At 41.6% G+C, this 14,757-nt stretch overlaps 1 protein-coding gene across 3 annotated transcripts in view; it reads right to left on the bottom strand.

Moving 5' to 3' along the window:
- USP7 (ubiquitin specific peptidase 7) overlaps nt 1–14,757 on the bottom strand; it is a 59,440-nt gene that overhangs the window by 20,509 nt on the left and 24,174 nt on the right. For 2 of the 3 annotated variants that reach the window (XM_069486942.1, XM_069486943.1), the window contains exons 2-8: nt 12,185–12,289; nt 6,674–6,872; nt 4,322–4,460; nt 3,354–3,442; nt 2,025–2,133; nt 1,239–1,369; nt 729–783 (exon numbers count right to left, since the gene is read on the bottom strand). In XM_069486942.1, coding sequence (XP_069343043.1) covers nt 729–783; nt 1,239–1,369; nt 2,025–2,133; nt 3,354–3,442; nt 4,322–4,460; nt 6,674–6,872; nt 12,185–12,289 — 827 coding nt within the window. Of the gene's footprint in view, nt 1–728; nt 784–1,238; nt 1,370–2,024; nt 2,134–3,353; nt 3,443–4,321; nt 4,461–6,673; nt 6,873–11,291; nt 11,310–12,184; nt 12,290–14,757 lie in introns of those variants that run through there. The other variant, XM_069486945.1, reaches the window with a different exon arrangement.

Here is a 14,757-nt window from a genome sequence, read left to right as displayed (position 1 = left end):
GATTCAATCCAGCTAGTGCTGCAAAAAAGAAAACACACCTTGCCCAGCCAATCACCTTGAACAGCCATTTCATGTTGTGTGTGTGTGTTTGTGTGTCTGTGTCTTTTATCAAAACTGGAAGAATGAGAATTTGCTAATAACTAATGATTAGGGGGAGAACCGACCCAGAGGACTCCCTCAGTGAGACTTCTGAGCACGGGACAGGTCTGGCTGCTAGCTAGCTTAGTAACAGAAGTCATTGCCCTACCATGACCAGACTGCTTTCTGAAAGGGTTATGCTGCCTGACATTAACACTAACAACAAAGGTAGAGGTCTGTATAATTTATTTTACAAACTGAAATATAATTTGTTGCACTTGAAAAAAAAAGGGGGGGGTCTTCACTGCTCTGAGATGATTTAGGACCAACAGGAGAGCGAACTGAGCCAATCTGTTGGTTCTTTGATTAATAACTCATGTATATATGCCAATTTAACAAATTAAAAGCCTACTACCTACTATTACTAAAATTCAAGCTTCCTACAACACTTCAGCTTCAAATAATTATTCAAATAATTTTTCTAGCTTTTAAAACTAGATAGGTGCTGTCTTTCCTTCCAAGCCTAAGTTTGGTCCTAAATAAATATGGGCATTCTTTAAATTAGGTCTGAAATTTATCTTGGTAAGAATTTCTGATACTGCTTCAAAATATTCACTGTAAGAACTACACAAGTATTGCTTGAAACTTACCACTCGACATAGCTCTTGAACATCATGTTGCATGAAGCTATCTAAAGTTTCCCACCTTTCAAAGATAAAACAACTACATTTAAACATCCAAATTTCAAAAGAATAAATTAAAAGCAACTTCAATTTAAAAACTAAACCGAAAAATCAGGCATTATTCTTGAATTCTTTTTGCGGAGTTGTAATTTAGTGGTGAGAAAAACGCTCACAACTTTATCCTGTTTTGATAATCTTACTGCTAGGGGAGGTGGTATTTACAAGAAAATGCAATGCATTTGAAAGCTATACATGTTCTTTGCTTGAAAAGCAAAGACTTTAAGTGATGAATTATTTCTAAAGCAAAAGTTTAAAACAAAGCTTGTTATTTCCAAAGACGTAACACAAAATACAATGATAAAAACACTGACATAATTAAATGCCTGCAGTATGCTCTATTAATCCTTCTATTCTCCACTCATTCTTCCTTTAAAAAGCAGGAAGCACGAAGGGAAAAGGCAGATTGCTAATACATACCCAAATGATTTTGTTAGCTTTTTCGTTCCTACAGGTTTATCGCTGTGCTGTAGTTCATAGAACACTCTTTGTAATGCTAATGGGACGCTTTTAGACGAATCATCGCCCTCTGTTGGCATCATGTACACAGCCTAAAAGATTAATTCAGAAATAAGAATTTAATTTTCATGTAGAAGTATCATTTCTAATAACACAATAGCTATGGTAGCTACTAGGGCTTTAATCTATATCAAAATAGGTCAGAAAGTTTAAATCATGAAAGCATTTAGAGACAATCTGGAAAATAAAGAAGAATTTTTAAAATTACTTATAGCTCACCACCCAAAGAGAACCACTTTTATTTCAAAAATCTCGGAGCATTATATTTTTTAACTTACCATTACTTGTGAACAAAAGATTTGATGAAAACATAAGTGCTACTAGAATTCCCCACATTCATCTATCCCCAGGATGTAATCCTATCACAGTAATCTCCCTGGATAAATAGTCAAAGAGACTATGAGAGACGGACGGGCCAGCCAGTGGTCCCCCAACATGACTAGGCATCCTGTGGCCTGTACCGCCTTCATTACCAATCATATAATTTCCAAAATTCTTAATGAAATACTTAATAGAAATAAGCTGCATTTAGAGTAAGTGAAAAATCAGACTGCACAGCTGGCAGTTTTCAATTCAATTTTGATATAAATTTTTTCAAATGTTGCTGCCAATGGCTTGTATGTTTTAAAATAAAAAACCCTTCGTAAAGTTATTTCTAACACAAGTCAGTAAATACTATCCATTTACCTTTCGTAGTTGATTTGTGAAAAATAATGTCTGCAGCAGGCTGTTCATGTAACAAGTGGCTCCCTGATTCTTTAAACCGACATAGCCCGTGTGTTTCTTAGAATCCCACCTAAAAGGCAAATCCAAGGTTGAGGGTAACGTGCACACTCCTCCTGGCTGCCACACCATGTGTGGAACAATCCGACTTGATGTGGGCAACAGGGCCGACATCTCACCGTCGTGTACCATCACCTCTTTTCCGCCATCCTCGACAGGACCGAGGACCCTGGAGCCCTCATCGCCAGGCCCCTGCCATCAAGGAGACCGAGGCCAGGAGTACTTATCACACGGCTCCCTTCCGTGACCGCCCATTCGTGTCTGCTCACACCAGTGTGTGAACTGGTGCAAATCCAACCCCAGCATTCGAACAGCTTTCTAAGCACCTGTCTGCTGACTGTGGCGCTGCTGTCATTCATCAAGATCGGCACTCAGACACTTATGGAGCCGTAACACTCACACCAAATGTGCCTCACAGTGTGGTTTTATTACATATATATTACAGAGGCCACATGTAGTAGGCTCAGCAAGAAATGGAAAGAGCTGAAACCCGACTTTTCTGGAGAGAGACATATATACACAAGAAAAAACCGGGATGTGTATTTGGCCAGTTTTACTTCAGACTTCTTAAGTCCTAGAGCTTTTCTTTTGCTATTTTGGTGGTCGGCTGGGAGAAACAGATTATCTGAGTTAATTGCATCCTACCCTCCACCCCTGAAGTAGTAACAGGAAGCCAGAGACAATAGTGAACAAACACAACAGGCACGATGTGTGACCGAAATGGAGGAGACATTTCCTGTGCAGTCAGAGCCCCCAGTGCTGTGATCCCAGCCTTCAGCCCACGGCCCTGGAAACATCCCCCAGGACACCTAACGTTCTGGCCTCTTGACACCTCGTCCGGCACGAGCTCGGCTGGGGGGCTCACCTCTCCCCTCTTCCTCCATCCTCACACACTGACAGGACTGCCCCATCCCTGCTCTCTTCAAAATAATGGGCACCTCTGCTGTGGTTATTTACGTACTGCTCTGAGCTCCTCTAAGAGAGCAGTCTATATATTCTCTAAGAACAGAAAACCATAGCTGTCTGGTTGACCACAGTTGTGTAATTATATTCCACATGTCCAACACACGGACGAGCGAACATGAAGCAGGCATGTATCTGTGGGCCACGGGACAGGCACTGAGAGGGGAGCTCGTGCCGAACATACGCAGTTCTGTTCCGCGTATGCTCCATGCAGCTTTCACTGCAGCACAGGAGACATTTTTAATAGCACCCAATTAAAGAAAAACTTACGCAACTCCATGGGGAGCATCCGCCTGTACAAAGACTTCAAAAGTAACTTTGTCATCATCTATAAATCCTTTCTCAGGATCAGTCACTTCCTATTAAGACAAAAAAAAAAAAAGAACATCCAACTTGCATAAGAACACTTACTTTATTCCAAAGAAATAAGTCCCCTGTACTTAATAGATTAAAATACTACTTTTTAAAACATCCCAATTACACTTCCAATTTTGTAATGTTTCCATTTGTTTTAAGCAGTGGTCTATGAACAAAAACAGCAAAAAGCAGAGGTATCCAGGGGCTCAATGGCACAGCATGGACAGGAGGAAGCACTGTCTGCTCATCAGAGCAGGGCTTGAGAAGGTTCCAGAGAACGAACTCAGGCTAGAGGGGTAACGTGAAGCAGTGATAAGTCATTAAGCAGTAACATCCCTAAGAATGTTCCAATGCTCACCACTTCTGCAAAAAGGAGCCAAAATGAACTGAATGAATGAACCACCCAGCACTACGCCTGACTGAGAAAATGGCCACATACAGTATTGTGCCTTTTAGCGAAACTTAGCCTATTGGGAACTTGCTAATGTTTAACTAAAAGTTGAGACTTGAATCCAGATGGCTGGATTTTTTTTTTTTTTTTTTTTTTTTTTTTTGAGAAGTCGTCTCACTCTGTCACCCAGGCTAGAGTGCAGTGGTGTCAGCCTGGCTCACAGCAGCCTCCAACTCCTGGGCTCAGGTGAACCTCCTGCCTCAGCCTCCCGAGTAGCTGGGACTATAGGCACAAGTCACCATGCCCAGCTCAGATGGCTGACAAAAACCTAAGCTAGGAAACTGGAAAAAATATAAGTTTACCGACACCTGTCCAATCTACAAAGCAAAAATCTGACTCTAAAATGATTAGAAGGATTTCAAGAATCAAAAGAATTAAGGGAACAAGCTAGAATGTGCAGATTATTCAGACTAAATACACTATTACTTACACTCCAGGCCATAAAGTTGGAAAATCCCCAATCATTTTCTTTATGGAAGAACAAATGACTAATACGACGACTGAAAGACTTATCATCATCTCTGTAATTTATTATCTTCAGCACTGCCTGAGCGTGACAAGACCACGACCTGTTTAAAAAAACCAACAATCTAAGCCTTAGTGCACATTTTAACTGATGTTTATACACTTTTAAAGACACTATGAACGAGCACACCAAAATTCCCACTTGTGTCTTCCCTCGCTCTCCATTTGGGCTGAGGGGGAGGGGAGTGAAGGTGAGATGGGGGCATATTTATCTTGAATATAGTGTTTGGGGGATGCCCCAGTGTAGTCTGTAGTGATTTAACCCACGGTTTTAATTTTTAAAAGCTTGAAGCCAAATTTTTCATTGTATCTATACAAGTTTCTGAGTTATGAATACTGACTGTAGATTTGAAAACAGCAAAGAAAGAGTGGACAAATAGTGATCCTCAGTTCTGATAAAGGTGTCACTTCTCAGCATCACTTCCTGCTCCTGGAACTCACAGGAACCGTGCCTCTCAAGTGCTCTTGGAATGCCCTCCTTCAAACGCTGGGGGAGGGTCAGCACCAAAACATGGGCTTGTGGGCAGGGCTGCACCAGGGGACCTCTGCTACCTCACAGCTGTGCTGTCCTGCCCGGGCATGGTGGAATCCGTCGGCGAGCTGAAATTCATCGAGCATGGGCACCAAACTACAACCATCGAGTGCTACCATACATGCATGGGTAGACCACAAAAGAGACTTGGGATCAATGCTTAAAAACCAAACTTACATCACTTTAAAGCTGATTAAAGTAATGGTTTGCAATTAAAGCAGGGCTTTATTTTAAAAATGTTACTATTGAACTCAAATAGTTTGAGACTTTTGAACAGTGTCATTTGTTGCTTGCTCAGGATGCTTATACTACGGTTTTTTTAGGGTTTTGTTTTGATTTTTTTGAGACAAACTCTCGCTCTATTGCCCAAGCTAGAGTGCTGTGGCATCAGCCTAGCTCACAACCACCTCAAACTCCTGGGCTCAAGGGTTCCTGCTGCCTTAGCCTCCCAAGTAGCTGGGATTACAGGCACATGCCAACACACCCAGCTAATTTTTTCTATTTTTAGGAGAGATGGGGTCTTGCTCTTGCTCAGGCTGGTCTCGAACTCCTGATCTCAAGGGATCCTGCCCCCCTCGGCCTCCAAGAGTGCTAGGATTACAGGCATGAGCCACCTCACCCAGCCTACACTGGGTATGAACAGCTCACTTTGTCCAAGCTACAGTTGAGGCTAACATTGTCTATTAGGCTAAAATAATTCTAGCCCTAATACTCATTGGATTACACCACATTGTGATCACAAAAAAAAAACTTTATCCTATAAACAGGTCCTGGCTGCATAATAAAAATGGCTTGATACTTCTTAAACATTAAAAGAAAATGAGTTGTATTCCTGGGGCATTTACAGAACAGCCAGAGCCATCATCCTTTTGAGAACATTTTTATTGAGGGCTCCAAAGGGCCACTCTCTGGGGGTGGCAGGAGACTAGGACAGATGTGGTCCAGATGAGCAGCTTCTCCTGGCTCTTCCATGTAGACAGAGGTACAAAGTGATTTACACTCCCCTCAAACAATCTGTCAACTGGCCTTTTGACAAAAGTCGAACAGTTATCAGTTACTATTACTGATTACGAGGCGATTCATAAATGTTTGAGAATGATTCAATAGGTATAAAGTTTGAAATACTTATGAAAATGTGACGATTAATCTTTGCTTTGATCTAAAGAGGGATCAAGATTTTTCTCAATATTAAGAAATTGTATAATATACCTTTGTATTATCTAATACTGTATAATGTATCTCCTTTAAGAAATTACAAGAATTTTTAAATGTTCCTAAAGTCAGAGGCCCATGCTGTAAATCCCTCAAAGAATGGTTTTTTTTTTTGTACTTACTGAGTGACCCGTAGGAAATGGGTATCACACAATGAAAAGGATGTCTGACCCAGACAACTACAATTTCCCTCTCAGGCAGCTGTCACTGATAGATAAGAATTGAGCCTGGCAGCTCAATGGTCAACTGCTCCAGACGGGCCCTGATTCCATGGGCTGGTAGAGTCTAACACACGATCTTTAGTTTCTTATTTGCCAGACAAAAATATAGTTTTCTTGTTTGGATCTTATGCATACCAGTGGGAAACACCTAATCTAATTTGAAATCAAAGGGCTATACAGAGGCAGCAAGACAGTTTAAAATGGTATTTGAGTTAGGCTGATCAAATTTGGCTTCTAATAATATAATACAACTATTCGGGAATTTGTAGTTGCATCATTTAAACGGTCTTACGTGGAATCAGATTCTGCATTGCACTGTAGAAAGAATCCCACGCTTTTTTGGTGTGGTCTGTCTGGATAAAAGCGTGGCATCACCATAATCTTCCATGGCAGATTTCGCACAAAACATGGAGGGCTAAGGACCGACTCACTCAGTCTGCTGAAGCGCTCGACAGTGAACTGAAAGGTTGCCTCGGAGCGCCAACTGGTGTCTGCAAGAAAACACGTCATCGATCAGAGCCCAGGCATCGACAGAAAGCACTAGCATAAACTAGAATAAATTGTTCCACACAATCCTTATCTAGCTACTAAAAATCCTAACTCTTTGGGAAAATTGGTTCCAACTTAATAAAAGCTTAAAAATGTGAAATGACATAAGTTTCCGAATGAATGAATCCTTCCTTATTAAATCCTAAACTCAGAGGGCTAAGGACACACACTTGGCCTTTCCCTTTAGACTTCGGTGTGGTAAGAATGTCTACTAAATCCTAATCCCCAAGTAATCCTGGGCACCAAGTGAGTGGGGAGACTTTGGGGAAGGGGAATGAAACAGCTCACACATGTGTTTAAGGACAGTACACGTGGAGGGTAAGACTTGCGACTCCGCCTGAGTCTAGAGGGGACGCGGAGCGGAATGCGCAGGCGCACAGCACTCCAGGGCGGGTGGGGAACAGCCACTCGCCGCCCGGAAGTGCAGCGCTGCTTAGAGGCAAGGAGATGCCTACGAGTCAACATACAATGTTAACTTCATTAGCTCACAACTGTTGCGAAATACCAGAAGGAAGGAGCTGGTATTCTATTCCACATGAGTACTATAAATTGTTCCATGTTAAGGCGAAAGGCAGATTTAAGAAATTAAGGTCTCTGCCAATACAGTGCCTCTCAGCTAAGGTTCAAATGAAGGTCTCGGTTTTAAAATTCCACCTTTTACTGATGATGGTGACTACTCATTTTCAAGTGGCTACAGGTCAAACAGCTTTGATAAGCCTGATATGTCTCAGTGTTTGCTTCTCAAACGACTCCTGTGAAGGAGCAGCCCTCCCATAACCACCCCATCAGTCTGTTACTGACCAACACTTTCATAAAACATAGCAAAACTGCCGCAGCAAGGTTGGACTGCTGCGGAAGTTGGTGAATGCTTTCTTTCACTTTCTGTACCCGTCTCACTGCAGACCGGGAACAGGTCACTGGCCATCAGATCAGGGCCACAGTGCCGGGCCATGTTCTCAGAGTCATAAGCAGTCCCTAAAAGGCCGTTCCTGGCTTAGAATCATCAGATGCTATTTTGACATCTCTGACCCCCCAGTCTCCCATGGCACAAAATGAGAGGCTTGCAGGCTCGGGTGACAAGCATGTTAATAACACACTCTCATCCTTCATCCTCAGACCCCCAAAGGCAGTCACGACGGGATCCAACAATCCTTCAGACTCCAGAGTTCACTAACAACTGAGTTCTCAATATCAGCCACTTACTTAATAGCGTACTGAAATTGCTGGAAGTTTGCCACTGAGTTTGCTCTTAAGAAAACATGTCCATCAGTCCTCACCAGAGGGTAGTATTCTTTACCAACTCAAGAAAAATCGAAAGTATGCGTGACGGTTAGTGCTTTTACCTTCTTCACACGCTCTTCATCCCACATTCTTTCATTCCACATCACCCTGCCCAGTGCTTTACAGCAGAGGCACTTCAGAAGGAAGAGCAGCTGAAAGAGGTGAGTCTCAGCTAAGAGATTTATTCATTCGAGCCGCCTCAGTGCTAGGTGTTACCCTGGTCCCTTTGTGGGATAAAAGTCTACTAAAAGGCAAGAAACTTGTTCAAGATAATGATGTCAAGATAATAATGTCGAGAATGGCTCAGGGGAAAAGTTTTGCCTTGTGTTTTTATAGGGGCAAAGCACAACTGAGCAGCACTTCAGTCCTGTAAGGTAGACAAGGCAGATGCAACTTAATTTCTACTTTTTAGGTGAGGAAACTGAGGCTCACTGAGGTTAAATGTCCTACAAAGTGACAAAAGCGGATTTCAATACCCAAGATTTGTTGAGACACTAAGCACAGTGACCCTGCCCTCCAGTTTTTGAAATGCCACTTCTGTATGTAATATAGTACTCCACAAAACGCAGAGCAGCAGCACAGCACATAGACAGAACTGTGTGGAAAAACCAGCTGAGGGCTGTAAAAGTTCTATGTCAGGAGGTTTCCCCTCTCTTCTAACTCATCTATTCAGCTCTTTGTAGATTTTATAGACACAAAATCAAGACATACTATAAATGCCTTTTTGTTCTTCTACCTTATACTTTAGTAAAGTTCCTTAAGTATTTTTTGAATATTAAACAGACCCAAGCAAGGCTGAAACGCAGCATGGCATTTACGCTATTAGCTGGCCTGCCCACCGAAGTCACAGTGTACTCATCTTTGTGCCTCTTTCTGGGCCTGGCATTGTCCTGGCACACAGTGGTTAGTTCAGATTTGTTGAATTACATAACCAGATTTCTGCCTCACACTCAAAGCACATTTCCTAGAAAATAATTATCTCATAAATTCTGCTAATCAGGAAGTTTAGATGAGACTTCATGGGAATTAAAATTTCACCTCAGTGCCTCTAAACTCTTCATAATAGAATAATTGAAAATTGATATTAAATACCAAGGGTCATGAGAGAAGGGCCTAGGACAAGACGTAGAATTGGAACCCATCATCAACGGATATGGCCGGCCTGACCGTCCTCCTAAGGAATTACATGAGACCAACAGATAAAAAGGGTGTTTGCCCAAGGAAATACTTACAATGGTACACGAGATCCTGCATACTGTTTCTGCCATTTCCTATGGGTCTATAAGTATAAACATTTTTAAAAATTAAAAGTGCACTGGGGATTATGAAGGATTCCCCGTACCCTGCAGAGAGAGAAATCTGCCTGGATGCCACTGGAGGGTTATTTCCTTGCTCCTTTTTGTTGTAAATGACATAAGTTTCTGCTAGCTGCTGTCACCACACATGCTCAGCCAGACTCTGTGATAACCCACTACCACCTTCCAATCCTGTCCCCAATACCCATGAAGCAGCCACCGCAGTTATATAGCACACAAAGCTCCCACTGTGCTAAGTCTTACTCCAATCTCCTTTTCAGGACAAAGGCCAATGGGAAGTGCAAAAAGATACTTCGGATTCTAGAATCAGAAAGGTTAGCCTGAAATTACCTGAATGGTGCTGTTGTGGTATTTTTATCAAACCTCAAATATTCATTCTAATACAGGTTTTTGCAAGGCCTAGTCAATACCCAGAAATTACTTGAGTTTCAAGAAGAACAACAATCTAAATCTATAACCATCTAGATCTTCAGCAGCTGCATATGCACTAAAATGTCCTTGGCCATCCATCTAAGGGAAAATGGTGAATGAGAAACTAAAATAAACATATACTAGATACATGCTACTGTACCGTGTTAACAGAATTTTTAACAGTTCTCTTCCTCAACTATGCATATACCCACCTCTCTCTGTGTTGTTAGCTATTTAGACAAGCAGCCTCTCTGCACATCAATTTGTTGATAATATGGCTACAAAACAAACTCTAATCCAGTGTTTCCCAGATTGTGTCCCAGTTTGAAATGTTTAAAGGACATTCAAGGAAACAGGTCCTGAAATCCAGAGTCTGTGGGGAATCATTAACAAAAAATCCTTTTGGAGAAGCAATGTATACTAGGATACTGAGAGCTCTGAGATGCACAGTGGTCAATAAGTTGGCCTGACGTAGCACACCTCAAACATCCCAGAATTCTGAACACTTTCACAATGCACTTACACCCTGCAAAAGAGTGTCCCACCATACATATTGCAACTGAGAAAATGCTCCTTCGACTAAGACTTCTCCTAGAACGAGAAACATCTCCCTCCCTTGCCCTTTGCCCTCAAAGACTATTCCCTTGGGTCTTTTAAAAGGCAACTAAAATTCCAAGCCAGGAAAAAGTGCTATTGAAGATTACTCTACGTTCTCGCATAATATGCTTTTTCCATTTATGAATTCACAACGGGGGCATTTCCACTTTTGGGCCCTATTGTTTAATATCATTATCTATTACCAATAATTTAGCAAAATTTGCCTCAACAGTAGGGGGATTTTGCCTACATTGTGCCCTCCCAACAGTGACTCTCAACTGAGGCGACTTAGCCCCCCGGGGGACATTGGGCAATGTATAAAGACATTTTTGGTTGTCATGACTGCAGGTCCAGAGTGGTGGCCAAGGGATGCTGGCATCCTACGATGTACGGGACGGCACCCCTCAACACACATCTTTGTTTCCTCCCGAGCCCTCCCCCCTAATAAAAGAGCGGGGAAATGTGAGCATCCAATTGGTCTGTAGAAACAAGACTGGGAGTGCTCTGATTGGGTCGGGCCAGTAACTGCTCCACAAGCGGCTAAAAGTGATCCCAGACACACACCTGGCGCCTCAGACCTGACCAAGCCTTCCCAAATGCACTCTCTGAAACACTTTTGGCATCTCTGGTGTCTAAAATAAAACCACCAAAGCCCAATGACCAAAGAGACCACACCCACACCGTCGCCCTTCAGTCTACAGTGGAAAGCGCACTCCACAGGGAACAAAGCAGCGGGTGTAGACCACGCCTCTTTACCTTCCTCAGATATTGCCTCAGCCAGCTGCCAGGGGTAAACCGCACTGTGAGAGAACTCTCAACTACGGCTGCAGTTTCTCATGGAGGCTGAACTTTTGGCAGGAGGTCTGACAGCAGTCCTTCTGGTGGTGCAGCCCGTGACTGACGGTTTCTTTCAACTGCCCCGTTACTCCCCTGGGAAGGACACAACCCTCATGAGGATTGATGGACATGCTTTTTTGACAGAACATGGTTTCATATTATACTGCAAGATTCCAGGGGCTGCATAAAGCAATTACTGGCTGCTCCCTTCTTATAACTGCGACCTTGCGAGTGTTTGGGTCACATAATCTGACAAATTATGAAGAAACAGTCTCCAACAAAAGTGATTTCCTATACAAAAATGTCCATGCATGTACATATGCATACGCTTTCTCAAAGAGAATCTACAGACCAACAGTTAGTGTGGGAGAATGAAGCCCAAAGCTTGAATCAGCTTTCACACCTATTGGGAGTGGGGAGGGGTTATCAGCTACAAACGACTGATATTCACACTACACTGAGAATGCAACGGAAGTATCTTGCTGCAAGCAAAAGGGAAAGGAGAGTAAGATATGCTGTTGTTCTGAATCCTAACATGGCTGGAGAACTGCAGGCATGAATGAATACACACATATTACAAACTTCTGTATTTAAACCGTCTCGCCTAGCCTAGGGAGAATCACTTACCTTGACATTTTGTAGGCAATCTTGAAACTCAAAACCCAAACAGGATCCTAAATTTTACTCAGATACAACTTCCTTAAAACTAGCTTCTCTTAAACTCAGAAGAACTCAAGGAAAAAATATGGACCTGAATCTGCGTTTGTGACAGCTTTCCGCCCGCTGCAGGTAAGCAATGCGCAGGTACTCACCGTCCTCCATGTCTTCCTCTGTGTTGTTATGCCCATCGCTCAGGGCCACGTTCCCGTTGATAACAGGGTTTTGAGTAATTCTCGGTGGGTCATCTGTATCTCCAGCTTTAAAGAAAAAAAAAAAAAAAAAGAAATTCCATGGATTTTACCTTCGTGGCTTGACTCAAATACACAAAAATATACTTTTCGTGATGTTTAGCTACTAATAAATTCCAAATGTATCACAATAAAAGTTCATCCCACACCAAAAAGCATTTACTAATATATTTAGCAAATACAAACTTTTGTTGCTTTAAAAATGTTAAATGGAATTTGAACTCGTGCTATAGCACACTATAATCTGATTCATTCGCAATACTTGATTATTCTGCACAAAATTTTTATGTAAAGAAATTTCTTACATAGCTCTTATTCTACAATAGCTATCCAGATTTAATTTAAGAACCTTTATATAATTGATACAGAATATTTTGCAATAGGTTTCCTAGAAATTAAAATTCAATCCTACAAATAATTTTGATGAAAAGGGTTATTAATCCTATGCAAGTGATATACACTAGGAAAAAATGTTACACTTTTATGGACACAGGCCATGGAAAACATCAAATTGTCATCCTCAAAGTGTCACTGGACAATTAAGTATCTGGAAAGTATTCAGACAAGAATAGAATGGTCTTGTCATTTTAAATGGTTGCTAAAATCTGGCATTAAAAAAACACATGTAACAGCTTTAAGTAATGACTGGCAAATAAGGTATATAAACTTCAATTTTCTCTAAAGCTGACCCAGGTCCATAGAAAAAGTATGGAAATACTTTAGGGTTTAAGTAGGTTCATATTTCCCATTTAAATTCACTCCTTCTTCCACGTGGCAGAACAGCTCATTGCAACTGAGGCTGGCCCTGTGCTGCCTCCACACTCGGCATTCCCTCATGCATCAGACTCTCCAGTGGAAACTAAAAGGCTCTCGTGTGAAAGCAGGACATGGGCTTTTTCAAACAGCGAGGCAGGTGTGTGACTGGCCTGCAGATTTCAGACTTTTTGCCATTCAGACCAGCAGGCAGTTTCATTCAGCACCATGGACAGCGCCATCCCCGTCAGGCAATTTCCAAAACCCCAACTATCGGGTTACATCATCAACCTCTCCAAGTATTTTCTGAATAAAATTGTGCTTCCCCCTTCCCCACAAGCATCTCAAAACACAACACTCAAAATACCGAGAAACAGATACCGTCACACAAACATTTAAGATTAAAACATTTAAGATCACTTTCATTCAGTCTTCACGTTCTCTTAATACATACACTTAATGGTGTGTTAAAAGCTATTTCTAAAAACTGCACATAAACTTTTAAATGAGTCCCTTGACCACTATGGCCTGACAGGAAAACTGAGAGTGGAGGTTAAGGAAAGGAACTCAGATGTATACACAAGACACAGGAGAGAAAGAAGATTATTCTTGCTGGTTCTTAACTAGCTCAAATTCTCTAAATAAAACACATGTGCTAAAAAGGCAAGGATGTCGGGTACTCTGAAATGTCTTTCAGCCACATCTATCCTCCTAAAAACTACATCATGTCATCATTTAAGAAGTTTTATGGGGGAAAAAAAAACCCCTATGAAGACCTGTCAAATAAATTATGGCACATTCCACCAATGGAATGGGGACCTTACCTAAGATATGTTTAGTTAAAAGCACATAACAAGCAATATGTATCACATGCAACTTTTGTTATAAAGAGAGACAGTAAACATAAATATATAAATTCTTATTTCCTTTACAAAATTAAAAAGGTGTCCACAGAAACACCAGGAGGACATACAAGAACCTAATATTAAGAGGTTCTGTAGAAGCAGCAGTTTGTTGAAGTATACTTGGTACTATCCTATTACACAATTGCTTTAAAACATCGTTTATAATGTGCAAGTAGAAAAATGACAGGTCGTTATCTGTACACAAAACATCACTTCTTAAATTCAAATATGTAAATGTAAGCAGTCTAAATAATTGCAGAACTGTAGAATTCTAAAAGTGATCTGTAATTCTGAAATACAGGTTACGCTTTCATGAGGTCCAGTGAAATCAGACTGGGATTCAAGTGAATTCAGATTACAGGTCAAGGAAGGGTTTCTTTGGGTGACTTGAGATAGAGTGCTCTTTCACACATGGCATTAATAAAAATCATGACCAATTCAAGAGATCTATGGATCACCATTCTCAACACCCTAATAGGTGGGGGATATAAGTAAGTCCCAACCCAAGTTTTCAGCAACAGGATTAACTGCAATGTGATGACTGGAAAAAGTCTAAATTAAGCCAGGGCTTCTCTGCAGTTGGTCCCTATAAAGCAAACCAAGTAGAGTTTTACAGCTGAACCAGAATTTCCTGAACAATACCCCATCTTTTACACCCAAATTAGCATTTATGTTGGTTTGGCCAATTTGCCCCTTTCCACCCCTGACTGGCCCAGAGAAAGTGACAAGGGCAGTGACCATGATATGGCAAAAGGTCGCTGGCTGGTGCACCGTGCCCACAAGGAACACAGCCTGGCCAACAACAGGCCCCACGAAGCC

This window comes from Eulemur rufifrons, chromosome 14 (genome assembly GCF_041146395.1).
Source record: "Eulemur rufifrons isolate Redbay chromosome 14, OSU_ERuf_1, whole genome shotgun sequence".
NCBI classification, from domain to species: Eukaryota; Metazoa; Chordata; class Mammalia; order Primates; family Lemuridae; genus Eulemur; species Eulemur rufifrons.
Note: the sequence above shows the minus strand (reverse complement) of the source record. Positions and strands in the feature narration are given on the sequence as shown.